The 23,616-nt window shown below is 55.7% G+C and overlaps 1 protein-coding gene across 1 annotated transcript; it reads right to left on the reverse strand.

The window, feature by feature from the left end:
• Positions 1–16,588: 16,588 nt before the first annotated feature.
• LOC119099714 (putative glycerol kinase 5) lies at positions 16,589–21,758 on the reverse strand. The gene is made up of 6 exons (XM_037222781.1): positions 21,663–21,758; positions 21,168–21,392; positions 20,389–20,519; positions 18,433–18,538; positions 16,760–17,689; positions 16,589–16,729 (listed from the first exon to the last, which is right to left on the reverse strand). Exons 1-6 carry the CDS (start codon positions 21,756–21,758, stop codon positions 16,589–16,591), a joined length of 1,629 nt encoding a protein of 542 aa, XP_037078676.1.
• Between the last annotated feature and the right edge of the window lie 1,858 nt (positions 21,759–23,616).

The following is a 23,616-nucleotide window of genomic DNA, read 5'->3' on the forward strand; positions in this document are numbered from 1 at the left end:
CTCGCCGGCGTTCTCAGGTCTTGGCGCCTTTAACACGGGGACCACCTTTTCCTTCACTGGTTTGACACATTCATCGCCCAGCTTTACTACCAGATACTGGACTGACGTTATCAAGAACTCCCACTTCTTCTCCTTTAAGACGAGCTTCCAGTTTTTCAGTCTCTTCGGAGTTTCACTCAGCCGCTCCAGAGTTTCGGCATCGGTTGAGCCTGCTACCAAGACGTCTCTAAGAAGCAGGTTACATCAGAAAGGTCTTTCAGCACGCTCTTCAATCGTGCTCTGGAATATGGTATACGATGCTGAGATACCGTATGGCAAGCGTTTTATTCTTAGAGGTCCTCTCGGGGTATTAAAAACAGTCAGCTGTTGACTGCTCTAATCTGTTCTCATCTGCAGATACGCCATGGTGAGATCCAGTCTGCAAAGTGTCTTCATACCGTCCAGTTTCGTCAAAATATCTTCCAAGCTCCACATGGAATGTTACGGAACTTTAAGCTGGGGGATAACCGTGCATTTATAGTCGCCGCACAGCTTCAATCCTCCACCGGGCTTTGGCACCAACCCCACGGGTGTGCCCCAGTCAGAACGTTTGATCCTTTCAGCGATCACTGAGTTTTCCCACTTCTTCATCTCCCCGCCGACTTTGTCTTGCAGCGCATATGGCACGGGTCTCGCTCTCCTGAACACCGGCTCTGCTATTTCTTTTAATTTCAGGCTAGCCTTGATGTCGGCTGGTCGTCACAGCTTGTCATCAAAAACTTCCCTGTGCTTGTTCAGGACTTGTTCCAGCGACAACTTAGCGGGGTCCTTTTCAGTCACTTGATTTACACGTCCTCCAGTGGTCATCCGAGCAAGTAGCTCTGCCGTTATCCCACCAAGGAGCGATATTTGGCCGTGGGCTGCTATGACCCAACAGCTCTGGACTTCTCGATCGTTGGCTGCAGTCGTTGGCAATAATTGACTGTCCAATTTCAGCGGGGTTTTCGATCCATCCGGTAGCACCATCCGGTTATTCATTCCCGCTTTGATACTGGCCAGTTTTACGAGGTTCGTTCTGGCTATGATGTCCGTTGATGCTCCAGTGTCGATCAGTACCTCCACAATCTGGCCATTCAATTTTACTGCCGTCAGCGGATCACTGTTTGCAATACCATTGCTAGACGTGAACGCAAAACCTCCGGGTGCGATTTCTTCTCTCGTTGCATTCACTCGTTGTGGTGCGACTAGGCTCGTCCGATTAGCGACTTTTGCACATTTTTGCCAAAGTGATTTGTGCCACCGCTTTCGTTGCACGTTTTCCCTTCTGTGGCCCAGCGCTCACTTGCTGTATGCGATTGTCTACCGCAACGGTGGCGGGGGCCCTGACTGGGTCCGCTTTTCTGAACACCGAACTTGGGCTGTATCTTCCTTCTCTCGCTTACTCGTTCGCAAAATCAGCCTCCTTTTGCGGTTCCCGTTCTGGGTTCGGGTCGACTTATTTTGTCAGGTTCATTTCCTGTAGTTTTCTTGCCTGAGCCATGACCCGCAGATATGACTCCCACATCTTAATGGCGTCATCTGCCGTTTAGCTTTTAAGTTTTCTAGCATTCTCACTTGCAGTGAGGGGTGCGAGCATCTTGATATTGGCATATCCCGGATAAGCTCAGTTTTCTGCTGCCGAGAAAAGTCACACCACTCTACCCGTCTCTTTAGGTGTCCGACAAAGTCCGGGATATTTTCCTCCTTATTCATCATCGACATGTTGTGGAAAGTGCTTCTTTCATGCAGTCTGTAGACTTGTGTCTCGAGAATATGCCGAAGTTTTTCCTTGGTGCTTCTCTACACATCTGTCTAGGTTGAGCTTCATTCTGTTTCATTTACATAACCCAATTTTCGTTGTATATCTGTCTCCAGCAGATAAGCAGGAGCGCTATCTTCCGAGTCTATCTAAATTTATATAGAGAAAATATATATATATATATATATATATATATATATATATATATAGATAGATAGATAGATAGTATATAAATAATATATATAGAGCAATAAAAGCAGTTATCTAAAACAATAACACACCGTGCCTAAGGCACATAAGAACACTTCAAATTTATCCAGCCATGTCTCGAAGTCTTCACCTTCACTGAACTTCTCTGGTGTGCTGAAACTGAGCGCCATACTACTGTGGTCTGAATACCGGGTCCACAGGCTCACAAAACAACTACGTTACTCGAAATAATGAGCGTCAAATCCCTGTGGCCTTTACCGCGTCCAAAGCCCACAAATCACGAATACAATTACGCTATTTAAGGTCTGAGTGTGATATCACTGCGTCCTATACTGGGTCTACACACTCACAAACACGTTGCCCTAAAATCGTGAAATGTTACTTCTCACGTTAATCATATATTATATCACTTTAATTGCAAACATCCTATCATCGTCGTCATAATATCATAAATCAGGGCTCGCGGATATTCAGATTTGACCGTGCTCAAGTAACTGAAATTTTTGACTGCAGCATCTTTCTCTGCCGAGAACGCGTACAAATATTCCATATTGTTCTCAGCACGATGGTTGATACACGGGTACCCCTCATGAGATCAATAACCAATAACACTAAAAGATCAATGACGGACATCGCAGGAACGCTGGTTGGCTTCCACGAGAAAGAGCCCTTGAGTGAAAACTGACATTTATTAACAAGACCTGGATGGTGACCTGGTGACCAAGACCTGGACCTGGATGTTTATGAAGTTGATTGGACATTTGGCGTGTCATCAACAGGTGGTACATCACCGATCATGTAAAGAACACACCTTCATTTTACCGCAGGGTTTAGCAAGGAAGGAGGCAAGATAGTTGAGAACATTAATTCTCGATCTTAGGAAGTCTAAAAACTCCGTTTCAATTCACATCTACCTTTTCATGTGCGAACAACTGGGGTTAAGTCCAACAGAGACAAGCGATTCGTAATACCTGGGATTCGAAATACAGTAAAAGGGAGTTGAAAGTTATCAAGAATCTCCTCGGTTTACACTTCTCGCCCACCTTGTTTTACTATTTAGCTCTTACCGACTGATAGATCTAGTGACATCGCTTGCTTTATCTGATAAGCTCTTAAAAGACAACTGCTCAGATTATTTATATTTTGTAAGCATCTTAGCACAATGGAATCGCACTCCTGCTTTTCTTATGCGTTGCTCATAACAACACGATCGTAACCATTGGTGCAGGTGAAGAACTTGATCATTAAACCCAACAAAAGAGAAAACAATAAGGCCAACTTGAGTGTGATCGGCAATGATTATATGTTCCAAGGTAAAAACGCACGGTTGAAATGAAGCCATTGTCATCTGGTTAAACTCGCCAGCGAATGAGTTTCCGTAATAACTATCGCTCTATAGACGTGTTTTACATTTTCATGCCGTCCCATTCAATTGTGCTATATAATGCGTTATACGATGCAGAATGGTTATAATATTTCAATGTCGATATGGTGGTCCGTTTGCTTAACCAGGGGTCCAAGTCGAACAAAACTTTAGTGGGATCTTTCTCTCTGCGGCGTCAGCACACAAGTTTGGTTCCCCACACGCCGTCAGGCCTTGACAAGGCGGTTTACTCAGCATATGATCTTAACTTACGATGCCATCAGAACATAAAACAATCAAACAAAGAAACACCCCAGGAGCTTGCGATGGTGAATGCAAGGAACGCACAGCTGAATCTCTACCGAACTTTAGCGTTCCCGCCTCTGCCACAGTGAAATGCGCATAAGATATCTTTGCGTCCTGGAAACCGTCGGTGGCGTTCCCCAGCATTCTTGCAACGCCGGCCGAGGCTCCCGGATATGATATCACCGAATGACGCCAGTCCCAATTAGCCAAAAGCAGCATCAGCCTGTGGTGTTGTAGCCCTCAGTTAAGCGCACTCAGTCAGCCTGCTGCTCCAAAATTTGCGAACCCATCTGGTCCCGCGCCGTAATTAAACCCAACTCGGCGGCAGTCAACAGCGAGATGACGTTAGCTGGCGTGCTGAGAGGCGCGCCGAGGTCAGGTCGGGGTCAGGGGGCGGTAGGGGTGACGTCAGATCAGGGTGCCGCTGCCGCGTGCCTCTGACACAACGCTGACGGCACGCGACCCCCGCACACGGCTCGCAGACGCGGCGGAGGTTCCGCCACGGAGTCGAGACCGCCACCGGCTCCGTGCGCGCGGCTTTGGCTTTGGGTTGAGTTACGGATATTTGTCGGCACTGGGTGGACGGCCGGCATGGGGAGGCGTCGGCATGTCTCTGGTTGGTTATTATTTTTAAAGAAAAGTATCGCAAATTAGTCTTGCATATTGAATAATAGCAAAAACCGGGTTGCATCGCTCTCATTGCTGAGTGCAGGGTTATATCCTGCGGGATAATATACCGCGTCCAATACGATACGGTTGTACACTGAAGGATGATAGTGTTATAGTAAAATTCTGCCAACGCGATATTATTTCTTAAGCATTTTTATTGCGATATTTGGAAGAAAACGACAAACTTAACATAGCTATTTTTGTCAAATAATTGTGGCTCAAGTATTGCACCGCAATTGATCACAGCAAACACATTTCTTGACGTGCGAAGCTGGTAACGCTAAAATACCACCAATACAGCTTAAAAAAGGCGTGATGGGCGCTAGTTTTTGTAGTTTATCAGTGGGCGCGATGGCCATAGTATTGTTCAGTTAACGTGATAGTCTGATACTCTACAGCATCCTATAGTTTGAGAAGATTCCAGCAATGCACGTGCCGCTTAAAATAAAGATTTCCTGCTTATCCATCACATCCTGCACTTGCAGGAAACGTTTTGTCGATGGACGCTATCCTAATATCAAAAGCAGCATCGCCTTCGACGATTCATTGAAAACAATGGCTTTAGAACCACGGCCGACCGCCGCACGTTAAGGAAATTCTCAGATCTGACCAAATTAAATAATCAAGTTCAATTAAGGCCTAATTAAGCTTGCCTTACTCGGCCCTCTGGCCGTGCATTCGCACAAACTGCTCTGTCAATGGCCTGCCATTCTAGCCTCAGCAGCGTCATGACTTCCCTCCCTCCTTTAGCCACCCATTACAACAAATGCTCTAGACTCGCGGCCGCCCACCGCATCTCAGGGCTATATCCATCCCTGCACTGCCAGATTCCTCGCACAGCGCCCACTGATCGGACCGAGAAGGATGTTCTCGAGCCGGGCGGACCGGCGAGGGTGGGTGACACGACCCAGCCCGTCTGATGAGCTTGCTCGCTGGGGCCGGACGGCACTGCAGGCACGCGCCGCCCGGCCCGGCCGACCACTCCAGAGTCTAGTCACGGCGCACGAGTGGCGGTGTTAACGAGATGCCGGCGGCTCGCCGGATTCCCGGAAAGGAGCGATAATTGCGTTGATTAGACATTGAGCTTGTTCTCTCGGCAGCGCCCCGGCTGAGGAAAGTCGGTGGGCACATTTTCAGGGTCGCTTGGAGAGCTCGTGTTCAGAGATGAAAGCAAGTTGAGGACTAAAGGGCGTATAGGCTAAGCCATTGCATAGCTTTCTTTCAAACGCGTGGACGCAGTCATGCAATCTTTCACTTGGCTTTTTACTCTCGCTAACGGTCTTTCGCCCGAGGCTTGTTGTGGGGTTATCTGAGATTCTGTCGTGCAGTTTCCAGATGTGTTTTTTATCTGAACATTAACCTGCCTCCACTTAGAAGCGATGCCCTCCATTGCACTGCAGCGCGATCTAACAAGTTAGGGGTGCTTCCAGATGAGACTTTCAACTCCTGGGGTAAACGACTGGATCAACATAGTCCGCGTACAAGGACGAGGACTGGAAGCATTAACGAAGGCTTATATGGGATATGTGACGTATGGTTAAGACCACACAAAGAAGACTTACCATTTCTCGTAGCGCAAACCTGTATTGCTTCTCTGGTGGCCATCGACTGGTCAGTCAACTGGCTTCATGGCTCGTCAACATTGTGGACATAGTTGTGTTGTTCCATTAACTGCTGTAAAAACCGTGTAAAAGCTCAAGTCCATGTGCAAACTTCTAATATAACCTATACATCCCACGGCGCATGATTTCGATGGAATGCTTGTAAGGTTTACCATAATATGCAACTTGGAGAAGTGAGTAAGGAACTTCGAACCCTTAGATTGACACTTTTACCGCTGCAAGCAAAACTCGCTGCGTCTGTCAGGCCGCGTTTCCGCGAATGCGCGGGTTCGGTGTGTGTCTGGATGGGCCTGGCACGCTTTGTTTGGGACAACCATGCGCTGCGCATGTTATTACAATCATTCTAAGATGATAGCAGTTTTGTTGGTCTTTTTAATGTGTGTGTGTGCATGTGTCAAAAAGATTCGATGATGATGAAGTTAGTGCCCAATTCTGGAAGAAGTTCTCAAGACTAGCACCCGCCTCCCGTTTGACATTTTAAAGGCCCTTAGCAATGAACGAGTCATGGGGGGGCGTTCAAAAACTGACGGCGCTGCACGTACGGGGTTTGCAGCAGGTCCACTATGCTTGGGTAAAACGTGTATTGGACGACTCGGCTCCATTTGGAACAACAATGCAAACTGTAGACACCACACATTGGAGCCAGAATCAAGCCACAAATATGTACATGTAACCATCATATCATCAACCAAATCGCGCACAACCGATCAAAAATCAGGTGTAAAGTACTGGACATCGTATGGAGTGGATTCAAGTCATCAAACAGCGTAAAGCCGACAACAGTATACAATACTGCATGTTTTAAATAGCATTGCCTATGGTTGATGTAAACACAGGAGTATGTTCGGCGCGGAGCCATAGGGCCCCTCCCTTCGGCCACCTATGAGGTTTCAGGACCCCGAAGAAGCCCCAAAATCTCGTCGTCAAGGCGCACAAATATACTTATTTAGGGCCCCATAACCTTAACTTCAGAGTCCTTAGCCTTTGCATTTGGGGATATGGCAGTTACAAGGATGACTAAAAATGGGCGGCCGAAATTGGATGGCTCTTTTGGGTGGGCGGGAGGTAATATGTTTTAAAAGGCACCACAATGCTGCATGTTTCTCAAAGTTCATAAAGGAGACTTCGCCATCTCTTATTTTCTAATCTCCCAGTTTCCACTGCGACCTCTCCAACCCTGAGTTGCCCCTCTCCCCAATCTCAGAGACTTGGCCGCACCCATGCCCCTCTTTGACGAAACCCTGGATCCGCCCCCGTGTAAGCATTGCGTAAGCATGCTGCACTGCGCTCCGGACGTATCTGGATTGTGACTTGGCGAATGGCCCATTTTTGCAAGAAACAACGAGTCAGAATCACCTGCAAAACGCCGAACATGTCCTGCGCATCGACAGGGCTGGCCCGCGGCGCACCTCACTGGCACCGCCGCCCCCGAGAACATTACCGTCGGAATGCAAACCACAAACCTCACATCAAAGCCGCACTGGCCCTTCCATCTTACAACACAGCTGCAATCCCAGGAGAGTGCGGGCGTGGCCTGTGACCCGCGCCAAAGCATACCCAAATCAGGCGCGCCTCACCGCCGGAAGCGGTGCCAGCGCCGGATAGTTCACGCCCCACCCCTCAGCGGCGGGGGCGAGCTCAGCGGAATCAGCTCTCAGCGGGCGGCTCCACTCCCATCCTCCCCGCCTGCCGCTCGGCCGCGGTGCGGCAGAGCGCCGGGTCGGAAGCCGGGCGCGGCGCCCAGACCCAGACCGGCGATCGATTGAGTAACGCCAGACCGCTCGTTGGACGCAGGTCAACACCGCGGGCGGGATTGCCAATGCTGTGTGCAACGCCGCTCGGTGCTCAGGCCGGCTGCAGTGCACACAGGTGCGGCGCGGGGCTGCGCTGGTGCTCCGGCTCGCGGGGCGCTGTCCCGGAAGGGCTCACCGCCGCGTGGAGCCGCCGACGTCGGCGCGTTGGAGGACCCGGCCGCCAGCGCCATCAGATGGCGGGCGGCCTGCGCTGCGTCGCAGGAGGACGGGCCGACGAGGGCGGACAGCGCTATCAGATGGACAACGGCTTCTGACGTATCTCAAGCTCGCCGTCTGCAGGGTGAGGTAATGGGAACGGGTGTGGCGTGGTCTCGCTCCAGGCATCTGGTCCACCGCCGTCGTCAGCCCACGCCGGTGACGTCACAGTCGATCGCCACGTGCCGGCTCTCACCCGGCCACCGGCTGGCCGGGAGCCGAGAGCGGCGTTTTGGGGCGGCCGGTGCCATCCCCGAGCGCTGGTCAGCCTTGGCGCGGTGTTAGCCTCCGGTGACTCAGCCCAGCTGAGCGCGCGGCCGCCGGCGCGACCGCAGAGCGGGGGCGAGCCGTCCCACGTGCTGTGTCACGTCGGGACGGGACAGCACCGTCACGGCACGGACGGAGCGGCGTGGAGACCAAACCACGAGCAGAGCTCTGTCGGGACAGCGGCGGGATAGGATAAAGGAGGCATGGTGATGCGTTGGCGACCCCCGCACTCTCACTCATCCACCGTACCCTGTCGACTCCTCGCTGTCTCATTTCTACACTGCACCGGCATCACCTGGTCTCAGAGCGCAAACTGCGCACCATGTGGCCGGAGCCGTCCGGGGTCAAGACAAGCCCCCGCCGCCGGGGCCGGGACCTACACCTCCTCCCCCGCCACCTCCCGAATGGGCAGCCGGATACCGCCGAAGTCAAGCAGCTTGTCATCGTCCAGTACGAGCTGGGTCACGCACACCGAGGCCGGCGGCGCCTGCAGCAGCGGCACCAGCTTGCCGCCGTCCTGTTGCAGCGCCAGCGGGTACCCGTCGTCGCCTCCGCCAGCCGCCACCACGGCGTCCACCTCCTCCACGCGCGCCGCCACCGCCTGGTCGTCGGGGAAGCCGGCATTGCCCAGCGCCAGCACCAGCGGCACGCCGTTCCCACGCAGCCTGCGCGCCTCGGTGCGCACCGCCTCCTCCGGCGCCGACACGCGCACGTGCTGCGCGGCCGCCGCCGGACGTCGCTGCAGCGCGGCCGACACGAAGCCGACGATGCCGACGCGCAAGCCGTCGCGCGTCGTCAGCACGGTGGAACGCCGGACGTGCGCGCGGCCCGGGACGCGCACGTTCGCCGCCACCAGCGGGTCCGGGACGGGCGCGACGATGTCGTCGGCCATCTGGCCGCTGACGATGTCCTCCAGGTTGGGCGCCGACGCGTCGTGCTGGATCCAGAGCCGCTTGCCGAGGCGGCCGGTCGGGTTCAACAGCAGCGCGTCCGGGAAGGCGTCTAGCGCCAGCTGCAGCGCGCTCATCAGGCCGGCCATGTCGGCGGCGCTGCCGTTGGCGTGGGCGAGGTCGTAGTGGACCAGCGTAATTGTGGTGGTGTTGGCAGCCACGGACGAGGCGAAGGCGGCAGCGGCGAGCAGCGCCAGCAGCGGCGACAACTGAGACATGACGACGGCGACTCGCGGCTGGCGAAAGCTCGTGTTGCAGATGTCGGGTTGATGTATTTCTAGCTGGCACAGGTGGGCTTGTGGCAACACGGAGATACTTCAGTGTGACACAGGAAGCTTCGTAGCTAAAACGCAGGATATAAAACAGCGGACGCAGACGTCCGAAATCCTCTAGTAGGCTTGGGAACAGCTTCGTCGAACCGCAGACCACCACGGGAAACCCTCGTCTTGCCGAGGCTCGCAAAGACCACAACCTGTCGCAAAGCCGCCCTGGTCGCAACTGACACCTCTGGCCTGTAACTGGCCTCTTCACGCCTCTTTCCTGCTTCTTCTCCCGATGCGGCCGGCGGCGCCCCGCGTGACCCCCGCGTGACCCTGCGCAGCGGCGCGGCGCCCTCTGACCCGGGCCAGCCCGTCCGCTGACGCTGCGGCGAAAGCGGCTCACGCCCGCGCCCCGACCGGCTCCGCAGACGGCACTGAGCGACCCGACTGGTGGGCTGCACAGCCGCCCGCCGCACGCGACGCTGAGGGACGGCTGAAAGGGGGCGGGCTGACTGGCGGCGGCTCAAGGTGGGACGGTACGGGCGCGCGGATGTGTGCCGGACAGCGCGGCCTGCGTCGTGATGCTGGCGAGCAAAGACGCAAAAATGCGTGCAGATTTATCTGGCACGCCGAAATGAAAAATGCTGCGAACGTTGGTGAGAGCGGAATGCGCTGCAGTTGATAACAAAGATCGGTGTCTCTCGGTCGCTGCACCCGTGTGAGTTCACCGTCTGTCCCATAACGTTTGTGTTAGTCAGGACAGTACATGGTCACAAAGGACGTGCTCAGAATACCGGATCTGCACAAGAAATATAAGTTGCACTTGATGCAGGCAAGGAAGACCTTGAGCTCCTGTTTTTCGGCATCATAGGGCAAGAAGTTATGCAAACGGTAAGTGACCTTCAACGTACACTCGTTATCGTTAGCACAGCTTGAAACGTCGAGTTTTGACAATAAAACCGTTATCTGCTCAATAACGTTGCTTAGCCGGTATCTTATGGCATATTGAAGGTAAGTTTTTGTCAGAATAAAAACTCTTTGCTGATTTTGGCTTGGAGTTCTTGTGCTGAAATCAATATGCCGAAATTATTGGGCCTTCAGTGTGCGAGGAGGTACTGGTTAAACAGCGTTTGTCAAGCAAACGTTGGTTATATTTTGAAATCTCGACATTTCGGAGCGCCGTGTCATGGCCACCTGTGTCACAGCCACAACGATCTCACGCTCATAAGCATAGCTTTGAAACGTCGGGTGTTTTCGATGTAACAAGTTCTTGCTTGATAACGTTATTTAACCGTTGCCTCCTGACACACTGAAGTCGGATCATTTTCTGTATTTTCACCCCTTCCCAGAGCTCAAGAATGCAATGATGCTTTCATAAATGTCGCGATCTGAATGCAAATAATGAAATTTGGTTGTCAAGTAGCCCCAAAACTCGCGATCTGACGTCATTTACGGCCTCAGTCAACGACCATATGGGGTGGTCGAGTATCCACTGTCTGTCTCGTTATGCCCGCAGCAGCCAGCGAGGGTAAGCCGCTGCTGACCGATGAGAATGCTGAGGATGCCGACGGGCCAGAGAAGAGCCCACTGCAGCTCTGCAAATCTCGTGCTCTGTCAAAAGAATATATGGGCGATAATAGAGAGCGTTGCATGCTTGGTTGTAACGGGCGAGCACCATAGCGCAAGCTCCTCCACGACGACTCAGATGCCCACGTGCCTGGACGACCTTGGTTAGCCCGGCTCCAGCGCCACTTATTTGATTATCCCAGACGCGGAGATGACGGCCTTAATGTGACGGGCGACGGGCATTAGTAAGATACTGAAGTTGTCAGGCAACTATAGCCATATGGAGCCCGATATAAGCCGGCCTAAGCTGCAAAGCGATGCAGGGTGGGCGCCGCGGAATGCGCTTGCCTTCGGTGCGCACCCTATGTCAATGCCTTTGATAACTGCGCAATGTATATTTCGGGGTTCAGGTTACTGGGTCAACAGCGCATAACACACACACGGCCAAATCTCGAATGGTGCGCAGAAGCTGAAGCACCAGCGCAGAGGTGCAATTAGCTTAACACCCGGTGCTTAGCAGCAGAGATAATGATATTGCTCGCAATCCTGGCAAGCTGACTGCATCAGCTGCGCAGCAACGGCTTGTGCGGACGGCCACACGACGAGCGATATAACGTCGTCGGAGATAGATATGGGCAAGGCATCCCAACGAGTGATATTAACTTCCGTGGCAGGGTCGTGCTTGATGTCGTCCTGCTGGAATCTGCACCTACGCCGACTTATGGTGCATTGGGTTGATTCCGACTCCGATTCCGGGCAGCACCACGCAATTCCGAGTGGCCCCCGATTTCGGTTCAAGATGTCATTCAGTTCCGCTGTAACCTACTTCAGTAACAAGAGTAGAGGACGAACCATTCAATTGACTGAGTTAATTATGTTTGATTATATCATATGTGATGCCTGCATAGAACATATTTGAATGGCACAGCGATGCATCTAAACCGTGTCCTATTTGCTGCACACATAAACGCTATCTGAGTAAGAATACGCCTTGTTACGTCTTACTTGTTACCAGCCCTACTTTTGTCGACTGATCGATGATTGCGATCAACTGAGTCGACTCAACCCGATAACGACTCATGTAATTGGTTTAATGAGTTTGCCCCTCCTTTCGACTCCCCAAATAAAAATCTCCCCAATTCTGAAGTGGCGCCCGACTTCTAGCATAGCTGAAGGGAGTGCCCCGCCTTTGGGGCATATTGCAAAAAACATACTCTGGTGAAGCCGCAGGACCATTAAGTCTAGTAGTAACACTGGGAAGTACCACTGTACCGCAGTCAGGATACGATAAGAATATAAATCTTGATTATTTTCAAGTCCAAATTACGCTGTGAACACTTTGTAACAACTCTACACTTCTTCTTTTCTGGGCAGCCCTAGAGTGTATCCCAAATCCGTGACAACTGCACGTGCTGTGACCGCCGTCGTCATGACAACGGCGGAATCCACTGAGAGTCGTTGTCAGGTGTTACGGACTGGAGATGTCACTTTTGAGCTGCTTTAACTCGCACATAGCGGGCCCGCAGGCTTCAAATGGCACGTCTTCTGACAAAAAGTGTCAGCACAAAGGCACGTTTGTGATTGGAACAGTGAGCGGCAAGGGCTAGTTACCGAGAAGCGCATTGAATCAGAGGCGGATCCGGCCTGGAGTTGTTGTTTTTTTTTTGGGGGGGGGGGGCAACCGTTCGTCGCCAGCTGGCTGGTGTGGGATCCGAAGTTCAGTGCATGGTGCCTCTCGCGAGTACCTAGCAGAGACACCATTCAAAACAGAAAAAAAACGAAATGCTTTTGAATCTTAAACAGAAGTTAAAACAAAACAGTTTAAGTTCAAACAGACGGTAAGTAGACGAAACTTTTATGAAGTTCTGGGAATGTTTTGTGGGGGCAAAACATACTCTCAGAGGTTTTCGGGGGGGGGGAGCATGGCCCCGTGCCCTCCCCCCAGGATCCGCCTATGCGTTGAATGAAGTTGAAACCAGTGCATTACTGTAGACCATGTCATACTGCGTCTCCCAAAAACAAACTGCGCTTCGGAAAGAGCCACCGCGGTAAACGCCATAGGGTAGAAATCACCTGTGTGCTCTGTGTACGCCACAGTATAACGTTTCGTTGAATTCCCGGGATGATAGCCCCATGTTTGCGTACATTTTTCTCTTATTAGAAAGTTTCAAGCTTTTGTAGCACTCATTAGACAAACGTTTTGACGACCAAAGTGTTGCAAACATTGCAGAGCACATACGTTCGAAAAGCCAGAAATATTAAATGTATCGCCGTCATAGCAATTAGCAGGAAAGTCAATGAATTTTCTCCCGCAGGAACGGTTACTACAAACCAAAATTCTGAGCTAGTTGATGGGTTTCAAGAGATCTGGCATTACCGACTAAATCGAACGCGTCTTATCTATCAATAGATGAAAAATACAAAAAGGTAGCATGCTCCCCTAACGCACGGGACCGATCCAGAGCATCACAAATCGGGATCTCAGCTCTGCCGTTCTGAGACGATCCGCTGAAGATGTGTGACCGAGCAAAATTCAAAAACCCTTATGCAGATGTGGCTGATGATGGTGTCTTCATGAAACCATCGCAGTATTTCTAACTAATAAAAGCTGCCTCGGTCGGTCAGCAAAATGGTCAGCAAAACAAAAACGGGTCATGCATGATATGAATCACTATCTCTCTATAGGTACAAACGTGAGAACAGTGAATACGCAGGATTCCAAGCATAATCCGTAAAGCTTCGAACACCCACGAATAAACACAGGGATCCGGTTTCTCGGCCATTATTTCTGGAGCCATTGAGCATGTGATTGCTTTGCTATCCAAACGACCCATAAACAACGCAGGAAATGTCCCGTTTGAAATCGAGTGACAACAAATCAAACGAAGCACATCTCTGTTACGTGTTGTGATTGCTGGTGGCCTTCCACCCCGCCAGCAGCCGGCGGGCTTCATTGAGAACGCGACTCGTCAGCGCAGGATTAGCCGCGGTCACCTTAAGCCGGGACGCGTCAGTGCACGGGCCGCCAACAACATCCTGTTCTGTCGCAAAACACTGCCCGGCCGCGCCAGAATTACCACCGGCGCGTAGATGGCGCTGGTGGCGGGGTCGGCTCGTTTTCCTCCGGCGAAGCTCTGCTCAACGACAGCTGGGCCTCGGGTGTTTTCCCGGCCGGGGTGGGAGGCCGACTCCCCGAGAACCGGGTGTTAGCGAACTGCAAAAACTAAGCAGATTGCACTGCCGACGTCAGGGCCGGCCCTGAGCCCCAATTAGCTGACCCCGTGACCTTGTCAGGGGCGTGGTGACTCGCCCCGGTCGCCGGTACGGACCGGCCGCTGAGCTCTTGCGAGCCCGTCCGAGCGGTCAGAGTTTGCCGCGCAGCCTTCTGCGTTCCCAGCGAGTTGCGATATTATCGCGCGGGCGACCGAAACACAACATCGCGGCTGATGACGCAATAGCAGTAATCAGCGAACGGACTCATCAGAGGATGTAAACAAAACCTGGAAACAAGACGGTAGACAACGGCAACCAGCAGCGATCCCAAGGAGGTTAAGAGGTGACCTTAGGTCTTGCGCCCCGCCCTGAGTACCTCAAAGTATTACCCTATCCTTCCCGCCACTGTCAGCTGTGCTGGCACCGTAAGTCCAAGGAAGGGCGGCATTAACAGCAAGCAGAACGGCCCCCAAATCCATGCGAAATGGGGCCTTAATTCGAGGCCCACGTAAGAAGCAGAATGCGCGGTTTCAGACGGGACTTTGAATGACACCCCTGAAAATCCATGGTATCCCACTCCCAGATTTGGGACCCTCTGCTCACGATGCCATTGGTTGGGCAAGTAACACAGCAGGTTGACGGCAGGGTAGTCTCAACACAACCTGCACCAGTCAGACCTCGGGAGCAGCCGCTCCACTGAGAAAACAAGGCCACATTGATTTCATGCTGAGTATATTATGCCAATAGTGGGCGGATAGCCATGAGCAAGTACTGCAAAAGCGTACGCATTTGGTCTGACCCCATGCACCGGGCCCATTTCTGACAAGCGGCAAATAGCATTACGATTCATGGGCTGCCAAAGTCACAATTCATGCATGCGAACGATACCATTAACACTGATAAAACGCGCAGTTCTGCTGTTCAGGGAGAATGGTAAGGTCGCCACGAACCAACGCATTGGAACCCATAGTGACGAGCACATCAATATGGGGCAACATGGAAGACGAGTAGGCCGATGTGGGTCAGTATGGGACGCCGAGTTCGTCCCCTGCGGCATCATCATGGACGACGGATTACAGTTGTACTGCCACAGTACATGTAACGATTACTTCCTTGTTGTCCCTTTATCTAGCGGAAGCCACCACGCTGTATAAAGGCAATGCACGATGCTCTAAAAATATCAGGTTGGGCTAGACCCTCATTTCAGCACAATCTTCGATACAAGAGCACAACTGTCGGCTCAACAGTCATTTGGATCACACACTACGCCACCGGTAACGAATCGAATCGTGGCCAATCCGGAAAGGCAAAACACTCCTCATCACGCGACGCCCCTAGCATTGACACAAATGTGCAGATTGCAGTGTAACTTGACGCTTTATGTGCTGCCATCTCAGCTGCAAGAGTACGAACTAGCGGACTATGGTGCAATGCGGGTCATGGTTTGTTCCGTATTTTGATGCGCATTTGTTTGCACTTCTATTTGTTTGAACAATTTTGCACTTCTTGATCAATATGCTGCAGTTCTGCGATTAGCAATGGCGCAGCCCGTATCAATATGCATACATGCTAAAAAATATTCACCCTAACCCTTCTCAGACATAATCTATGGAAAACAATGGACCAGCACCCGTCATGACAGGAAAACATCACCCCATTCTCCCATGCATGGCCGAACACATGCTAAAGACCAATTGTTTTCAATGCATTAACACTACCCCATCACCACGTGGCAAGAATCAAGTCAAGCACAGCCCGCCGAGCCGTGGGTAATCACCGTGCGGTACCGCCATCTATCGGGAGCAAAAACAGTGGAAGCCTGCCTGGCTGCAACGCGAGGGTGCCACACGCAAAGGTTCGGACGCGTGGCGCACACGGGAACTGTTGGAGAGGCGTTGTAGAACACTGGCCGGGTTGGGACTTGTACATACCTTGAAACATGAGCCTCAGTGATTTGTTCAGACGCGTCCGGGAAACGCCTTGATAACAGATAACACGGGGCTTCGTGGGCGGCGTAATTCCATGAGCTTCATTTGCACTCTGCTTACCATTTCTACCAGACCCCGTTCTTACCATTAGCGGGCTTGCCAGCAGCCTCGCGTAAGAACGCAACGGAAATAACTCCTGTGTCCTCGCGTCAGTTGCTCATCTCAAATAATCTTCCCATCCTTTGCCACTTTTGCGTCTCCGAACCATCGCCGGAATGTGCCGCAATGAGCACTCAACAGCGCTCAGTCACGGCTGAAGAAAGCCCTTCTTGCCATCGCCGTGGATACACAGACTTCCCAACCGATGTCTGATCCCATCATCTCGTCCACGACATCGATACCGGGGCAGAAGCTCCTCGCGCGCCGTCCACCGCCCGCCGTCTGCCGCTCACTTGACATCGTCGGCGTACCATTGGCCGAAGCGCTGGACAGCGCGCCCCCACTCGACCATCTCGGCGCGCAGCCTGTCTCCGGACGCCTTGTCGGGCGTGAACACGCGGCCCACGCGCCGGAGCGCGTCCACCTCGGCCTCGTCGCGCCACACGCCGGCGGCCAGGCCGGCCAGCGCCGCCGCGCCGCGCACCGACGTCTCCACGTCGGCCGGCCGCTCCAGGCGCACGTCGAGCACGTCCGCCGCCAGCTGACACACCAGGTCATTGTTGGCCACGCCGCCCGACACGCGCACGTGGTGCAGCGGGAACGCCGCCTCGGCGCGCATGCTGTCGTACAGCTGGCGCAGCCGGAACGCTATCGCCTGCAGGATGGCGCGCGTCAGGTGCGCGCGCGTCGTCGCTGCCGTCACGCCAATGAAGCCGGCCGCCGCCTTGAAGTCGTTGACGGGCGCCGCGAGGCCGGAGAAGGCCGGCACGAACAGTACGCCGCCGGCGTCAGGCACCGACGCGGCCAGCGCCGCCGTCTCCTCCACGGCGTCGTACAAGCCCACCTGGCGTCCCCAGAGCACGCTAACGGCCGTGTCGCCGGCCGAGCCCTCAGCCATGAAGACCACCTCGTCGCCTCGCTGCCAGGCGACGGCCGGGTACAGGCCCCGCACCGACGTGTGCGGACTCGCGCCCGTGTTCACGTCCATGAACGAGCCGGTGCCGAGCGTAACGGCCACGTCGCCGCGGCGCGCGCAGCTGGCGCCGAACAGCGACGCGCCCTGGTCGCCGATGACGCAGCCGAGGGGCACAGCGGCGCCGAGCAGGTCGGCTCGCGTAGCGCCGAAGTCGTGCGTGGTGGACACGACGCGGGGCAGCATACTGGGCGGCGCCACGCCGAACATGAAGCGTGCGTAGCCAGACCAGCACATGAGGTACGGGTCGTAGAAGCCGGTGACGGAGGCGTTGGTGCGGTCGGACACGTGCAGTCTTCCGCCGGTGAGCCGGTACAGCAGGTACGTCTCGACCGTGCCGAACAGCGCCTTCTCGCGCGCGATGTCCGCCTTCAGCGAGGCTACGTTTTGCATGCACCAAAGCAGGCGCATCGTCACCTGGGAATAGACGGGAGGGTGGGGGGCGGTCTGTGGTAGGGAGGGAGTGGCGGTCTACGGTAGGGAGTGAGGGCCCGTCTGCGGTAGCGTGAGGGGCGGTTTACGGTAGAGAGCGAGGGGTAGTCCGTGGAAGAGAGTGAGGGGCGGGCCGGGGTACGGAGTGAGGGATGGGTTGTGGTAGAGAGTGGGGGACGGTACGTGGCGGAGAGTGAGGGGCGGTCCAAGGGTGGAATTCATTGGTACGAGACAACTATAGTGGATTCCTGCATATGTGTATAGTAGCCTCACAAGCAACAGCTCGTCATCTTAACCTGACCCGGAAGGTCTTCTTGTCGAGCGGGAATGTTTACACGAGGTAGGAAAGGTCAACAGACTGTACACCCTCAGGGTTTCACCCCATTAGGTGCCGAACACGATATCTAGAGACGAGACCCATCCTGATTGGCCATTCATTCGCAACTTTCATAGCAAAGGTAAAAATTCCACACATCAAAACACAGCTTCAAGAACAGAAATGTTGTCTGGGCTCGGCAGCGAAGTAGTCGATGCCTGAGAACCCTCTCCACGACATCAACTTCAGGTAGACCGTGGCATAGAATCCAGGCTCCCTTTCGCCGGGCGGCAATCCCACAGGCACCACTGCATTCCTCCCAGACCGCTCTCACGCGACAGGCCATCGGGCCGCACCACGTCGGCGCGGACGGGGCAGTCAGCTGACCAGCCCAGTGACGTCACCGTCCCACCTGCTGGTTCATCAGGCGCAGCACGCTGACAGCCTGGAGGCGCGGGTTGCCCGTCACCTTGTGCAGCAGCCAGGCGGCGTGTGCCGGCAGCCGGAACATCAGTGAGCTGCAACCGGAGACGCCACGTCAGAGGCGGCGGTCAGAGGCGGCGGTCAGAGGCGGAGGTCAGAGGCGGCGGTCACAGGCGGAGGTTAGAGGCGGCGGTCAGAGGCGGCGGTCAGAGGCGGCGGTCAGAGGCGGCGGTCAGAGGCGACGGTCAGAGGCGGAGGTCAGAGGCGGCGGCGTCAGAGGCGGCTGTCAGAGGCGGAGGTCAGAAGCGACGGTCAGAGGCGGCGGTCAAAGATGGCGGTCAGAGGCGGCGGCGTCAGAGACCGCGGCCAGAGGCGGCGGTCAGAGGCGACGGTCAGGGGCTGCGGTCAGAGGCGGCGGTCAGAGGCGGCGGTCAGAGGCGGCGGTCAGAGGCGGCGGTCAGAGGCGGCGGTCAGGGGCGGCGGTCAGAGGCGGCGGTCAGAGATGGCGGTCAGAGGCGGCGGCGTCAGAGGCGGCGGTCAGAGGCGGCGGTCAGAGGCTGCAATCAGAGGAGGCGGTCAGAGGCGGCGGTCAGCGGCGGCGGCCAGAGGCGGTGGTCAGAGGCGGCAGTCAGAGGCGGCGGTCAGAGGCGGCGGTCAGAGGCGGCGGCCAGAGGCGGCGGTCAGAGGCGGTGGTCAGAGGCGGCGGTCAGGAGCGACGGTCAGGGGCGGCGGCCAGAGGCGGTGGTCAGAGGCGGCAGTCAGAGGCGGCGGTCAGAGGCGGCGGTCAGAGGCGGCGGTCAGGAGCGACGGTCAGGGGCTGCGGTCGGAGGCGGCGGTCAGAGGCGGTGGTCAGGAGCGACGGTCAGGAGCTGCGGTCGGAGGCTGCGGTCAGAGGCGGCGGTCAGAGGCGGCGGTCAGAGACAGCGGCAAGAGGCGGCGGTCATAGGCGGAGGTCAGAGGCGGCGGTAAGAGGTGGAGATCAGAGGCGGCGGTCGGAGGCGGCGGTCAGAGGCAGCGGTCAGGGGCGGCGGTCAGAGACAGCGGTAAGAGGCGGCGGTCATAGGTGGAGGTCAGAGGCGGCGGTAAGAGGCGGCGGTCAGAGGCGGCGGTCAGCGGCGGCGGTCAGCGGCGGCGGTCAGCGGCGGCGGTCAGCGGCGGCGGTCAGCGGCGGCGGTCAGCGGCGGCGGTCAGAGGCGGTGGTCAGAGGCGGCGGTCAGAGGCGGAGATCAGAGGCGGCGGCATCAGTGGAGGCAATCAGACGCGGCGGCGACTCGGGCTCCACCAACACCGGCTCGGCGGGCGGCCGGTGGGCCAGCGGCATCGGAGCTCCATCCCGAGCTCCGACTCTCTGGTATGAGTCAGCTACGACTCCGGGTCAGGGGAGGGCGCTGGGGCACGACGCTGGTAGCGGAAAGTCAGGTGCGAGGTGTCGGTAAGAAGCTCATCAGGTTTCAGTGGCGTTGAGTGCCAGCAACCCAGAAACACAACGCCACCTGGTGTTGAGGTGCTGGCGCGTTGAAGAACCAGTGGGGAAGCGTAGCAGCACTGGAGAGGCCGTTTTAGCGCGGCGCCAGCGCGGTGGCGTGCTAGGTGGCAGCATCGGGCGCGGCGGCAGCAGGTCAGGGGGGCGTTGGTGGATGGGGCAGCGATGGCGTCTGGCGTCAGGTTGGTGCTGCAGGAGGGACAGGACGATTCGTTCGAACCGAACCGGGCTCAGATTATACCACATAGCATGGTTGGTGGCAGGAAAGCGAAGCAATGGAAGCCGTCAGCATGCGTAGCCGCAAGCTCTGGTCCTACAGCTTTACAATGCGACAGCATTCTTGGAGAGCACTCACGTTTCGATCATACGTCATCATGGGCTTCCCAGAATCATAAACAGACGGCTCTTAGCCACGAAACGATGTAAATTGACTGCCTGCTGCTTCAGGGACTTTTTACTGACGCGTTCCAAGATCGGACCAGATCGCTGGCCCTTCTGTCGTTCCAGCAGACGATGTTGTGGTAGTGTTTGCCGGTTTCCCGACTCCAGGTGGTGAAAGAAGCACGCTGAGTGCTGATCCCCAGGGTCGCAATCTGGCGGAAACACGGCAAAATTGGTCGAGCGACAAATAAGAGGCAAACACGTTTACGAGCGAGCGACACCGAGGGCTCAGTGTGCGACACAGCGAGCTCGACAGTCAGCACAGCGACCCAGCATGCGACAAAGGAACTCAGCAGGTCACACAGGCGCTCAACAGGCGAAATATGGATTCAAAGGCTGACAAAGCGGACTCAACAGGCCATGCAAATTGTCAGATTACACGAGGGATTAGTAGACCTTACAAGAGCTCAATACGCGATACAGGGACCCCGACACGTCACACATGCCACACACAGGCGACCCACCGGGCAACACAGGTGACCCAGCCGGCAACACAGGTGGCCCAGCCGGCGACACAGGAGGCTGCGCTAGCGACACAGGTGACCCAGCTGGTAACACAGGGGGTTGCGCTAGCGACACAGGTGACCCAGCTAGCGACACGGGTGTCCCAGCTGGCGATACAGGTGACCCAGCTGGCAACACAGGTGACCCAGCTAGCGACACAGGTGGCTGCGCCGGTGCCACAGGGGGCTGCGCCGGCGACACAGGGGGTAGCGTCGGCGCCGCGGCGGGCTCAGAAGACAGCCCACGAGAGAGGAAGTGGCCCCGCGGGCAGCAGAGGCCGCTCCGGCCGCACCCACCTGGTCGGCGGTGAGTCCGGCGTCGCTGATAGCGCCGCGAATCACCTCACACACGGCCTCGAACAGCTGGTCCGGGTCGATCTCGACATGCTCCGGCTGCGGGTAGAGCAGGCGCACGGGCCGCCGGCAGAGGCCGCGCCGCTCCATGCGCCGGTCCAGCACCACGCAGCGCACCGACGTCGTGCCCACGTCCAGGGCGGCGACGAACGGGCCGCCGGGCGGCGCGGCGCGGCTCGCGGCGGCGCGCTCGTCGCCTTCGGAGGCACCGCCGACGTCGCCACCGCCGGCGGACTGACCGCCTGTCGCTGAGCCAGTGTTGGAGTCCGGCCTGCCGTCGGGGCTCTCTACCGGCCTCGGGCTGTCAGTGAGCGGACCTTGGTCTTCGCTTGACTTCCTGAGGAGACCCGCGAGGTTAGCTGTCAGCTCCGGATTTACTTCCGACGGGGAGGCTTCGCGACGTGTCGCGGCGGCACTTGAGACCTCTGAGGCAGTTGCCTGAGAGGGGTACGCCTGTCGGCTCTTAGCGTTGCCATCCCAGGCCTCCGGGGTCTCTTCCACGGCCGCGGAGAAGTCGCCCCCGCCGGACGACATCGCTTCTGACTGCAGACCGCGGTCTGAGCTCCCCGGCGGCTCCTCAGCTCCGGCCGATCAGCTCAGAGGCCGCGCGACTTCCGCGAGCACCTCCCCCGCCAGACGCTCCGCAGGCTCGGCCGGCTCGGCACGATCGCACACTGCCGCTCTGCCGGCCACTAACTGAGCCGCCGCCCCGAGTGCTTCTCCGCAGTCGCCGGCGGCTGGACGGCTCTCGCGGGCCCTCCGCGCGGCAGCCGGGGGCGAGGTCGCTCGCGGCGATGCGCCCGTCGGGGCTCCAGTGACTGAGTCTCCCCGTCGGCGGTCCTCGCCGCGTGTCGTCACCTGCAGCAGGCACAACGGTGCACTGGGCGGTGACGGACTGATAGGACGGACCCGCCGGCTCACCCCGCCGACGGCCGGCTGAGCCGGCGCGTCGGCCTACTGACCCGGCGGCCAACGGTTGCGAACCGGGTCCGAACTACTGGCCCGGACCCGTAGCTGGCAATAGCATTTGGTTTTTCAGCGTGACACCAACGGAGTATGACCACATCAAGAGGCAGATAAAATAGCTGGCGATAGTATTTAGTTTTTTCAGCTTGACACCAATGGAGTATGACGACATCAAGAGGCAGATAAAATAGCTGGCGATAGTATTTAGTTTTTCAGCTTGACACCAATGGAGCATGACCACATCAAGAGGCAGATAAAATAGCTGGCGATGGTATTTAATTTTTCAGCTTGACACCACCGGAGTATGACGACATCAAGAGGCAGAGTCGCCCGCCGAGCATAACGCATGTCGGCAACACAGCTTAAGTTGAGTGTGCGGTGAAGGCTGAAGGAACATCGCAGAAACATGAAATGCAAATTAATTTTATTCATATGAAACTCACTGATTGATTGCATGTCCCGGCAGACTAAAACTAATAATCTAATCAACCAGCTATAGTGCATTTATGATTTAAGTGTTGCCTTGCTTCAGTACCCTGATTCCAGACGGGAAATGCAGAAACATGCCTACACAGCCACCGACCCCAACTATACGTCGCTCAGAAACGCGAAATCTTGCTGCTCTCGCCCTAAAACCATAACGGGAAACCACGCCGAGCTGAAACCAAAGATGACACTGGTGTCGGACGCCCGGCGTTTGTGACAGAAGGAGGCAAGGCAACAGAAGACGGAGGGGAGACGGAAGAGGTGGTTGACCCCCACACAACTGTCGCGTTCCACAGCAGGCAAAAACGGTGCCGCCCGGTCAGACGGACACGATATGACACGGCCGCTGTCAGAAGAACTGTTATGTCTGTTGTGTCAGTCGCTGCCCGCTGGCAAAAGAGCTGGGGTATGTTTACAGCTGGCCAGTGTGCCTGCTCAGCTGAAGTATGTCTGTGAGCGTTTGGGACTGGCTGCGGCGGAGAATTCGCATCCAAACCTCTCCGAAGCAGAAGCGCATTGAAAGGCGACGACATTTTTAATAAGCTGTAAAAGGGACGACTGTGTTATAACTTTGGCAAAACGCACAGTTTCCGCAAGGCAAACCGCAGCGAAAAGCCAGTGGCAGAAAAGCAGATGAGTATCCACCGTCCAGGAACAGGGGCACATTTGACTAAGTTGGGGCAAGTGAGTGTAGCAATGAGATAGTTTACGCGTATCTCAATGGCCTTACACAGGACACTCAAATTTGAATATCTCGTCAAGAGCATCAGCACGCATCCGATCTTATGACGAAATAACAAATACTTAAAATAGGCGCCCACGAACGCGGCGGCACCTGGTGTCAGCATCGCAAATCACCCACCTGCGGGCTTCCGACGCGGCGGCGACGACGGTGGCGGTCAGTGAGCGTACCACCAGTCCCATACGCCAGCGGACGGAC

Source organism: Pollicipes pollicipes, unplaced genomic scaffold, assembly GCF_011947565.3.
Source record: "Pollicipes pollicipes isolate AB1234 unplaced genomic scaffold, Ppol_2.1 Scaffold_2555;HRSCAF=2994_pilon_pilon_pilon, whole genome shotgun sequence".
Classification (NCBI taxonomy): Eukaryota; Metazoa; Arthropoda; class Thecostraca; order Pollicipedomorpha; family Pollicipedidae; genus Pollicipes; species Pollicipes pollicipes.

What these genes read in the sequence shown, in the direction of transcription:
- LOC119099714 (XM_037222781.1), bottom strand. Translation starts at nt 21,758, where the DNA reads ATGTCGTCCGGCGGGGGCGACTTCTCCGCGGCCGTGGAAGAGACCCCG. An exon ending in CTGGTCCGATCTTGGAACGC is followed by an intron (nt 18,539 to 20,388) that starts GTCAGTAAAAAG and finishes CTCCGGTTGCAG; the next exon opens with CTCACTGATGTTCCGGCTGC. An exon ending in TGCGCCTGATGAACCAGCAG is followed by an intron (nt 17,690 to 18,432) that starts GTGGGACGGTGA and finishes GTCTATTCCCAG; the next exon opens with GTGACGATGCGCCTGCTTTG.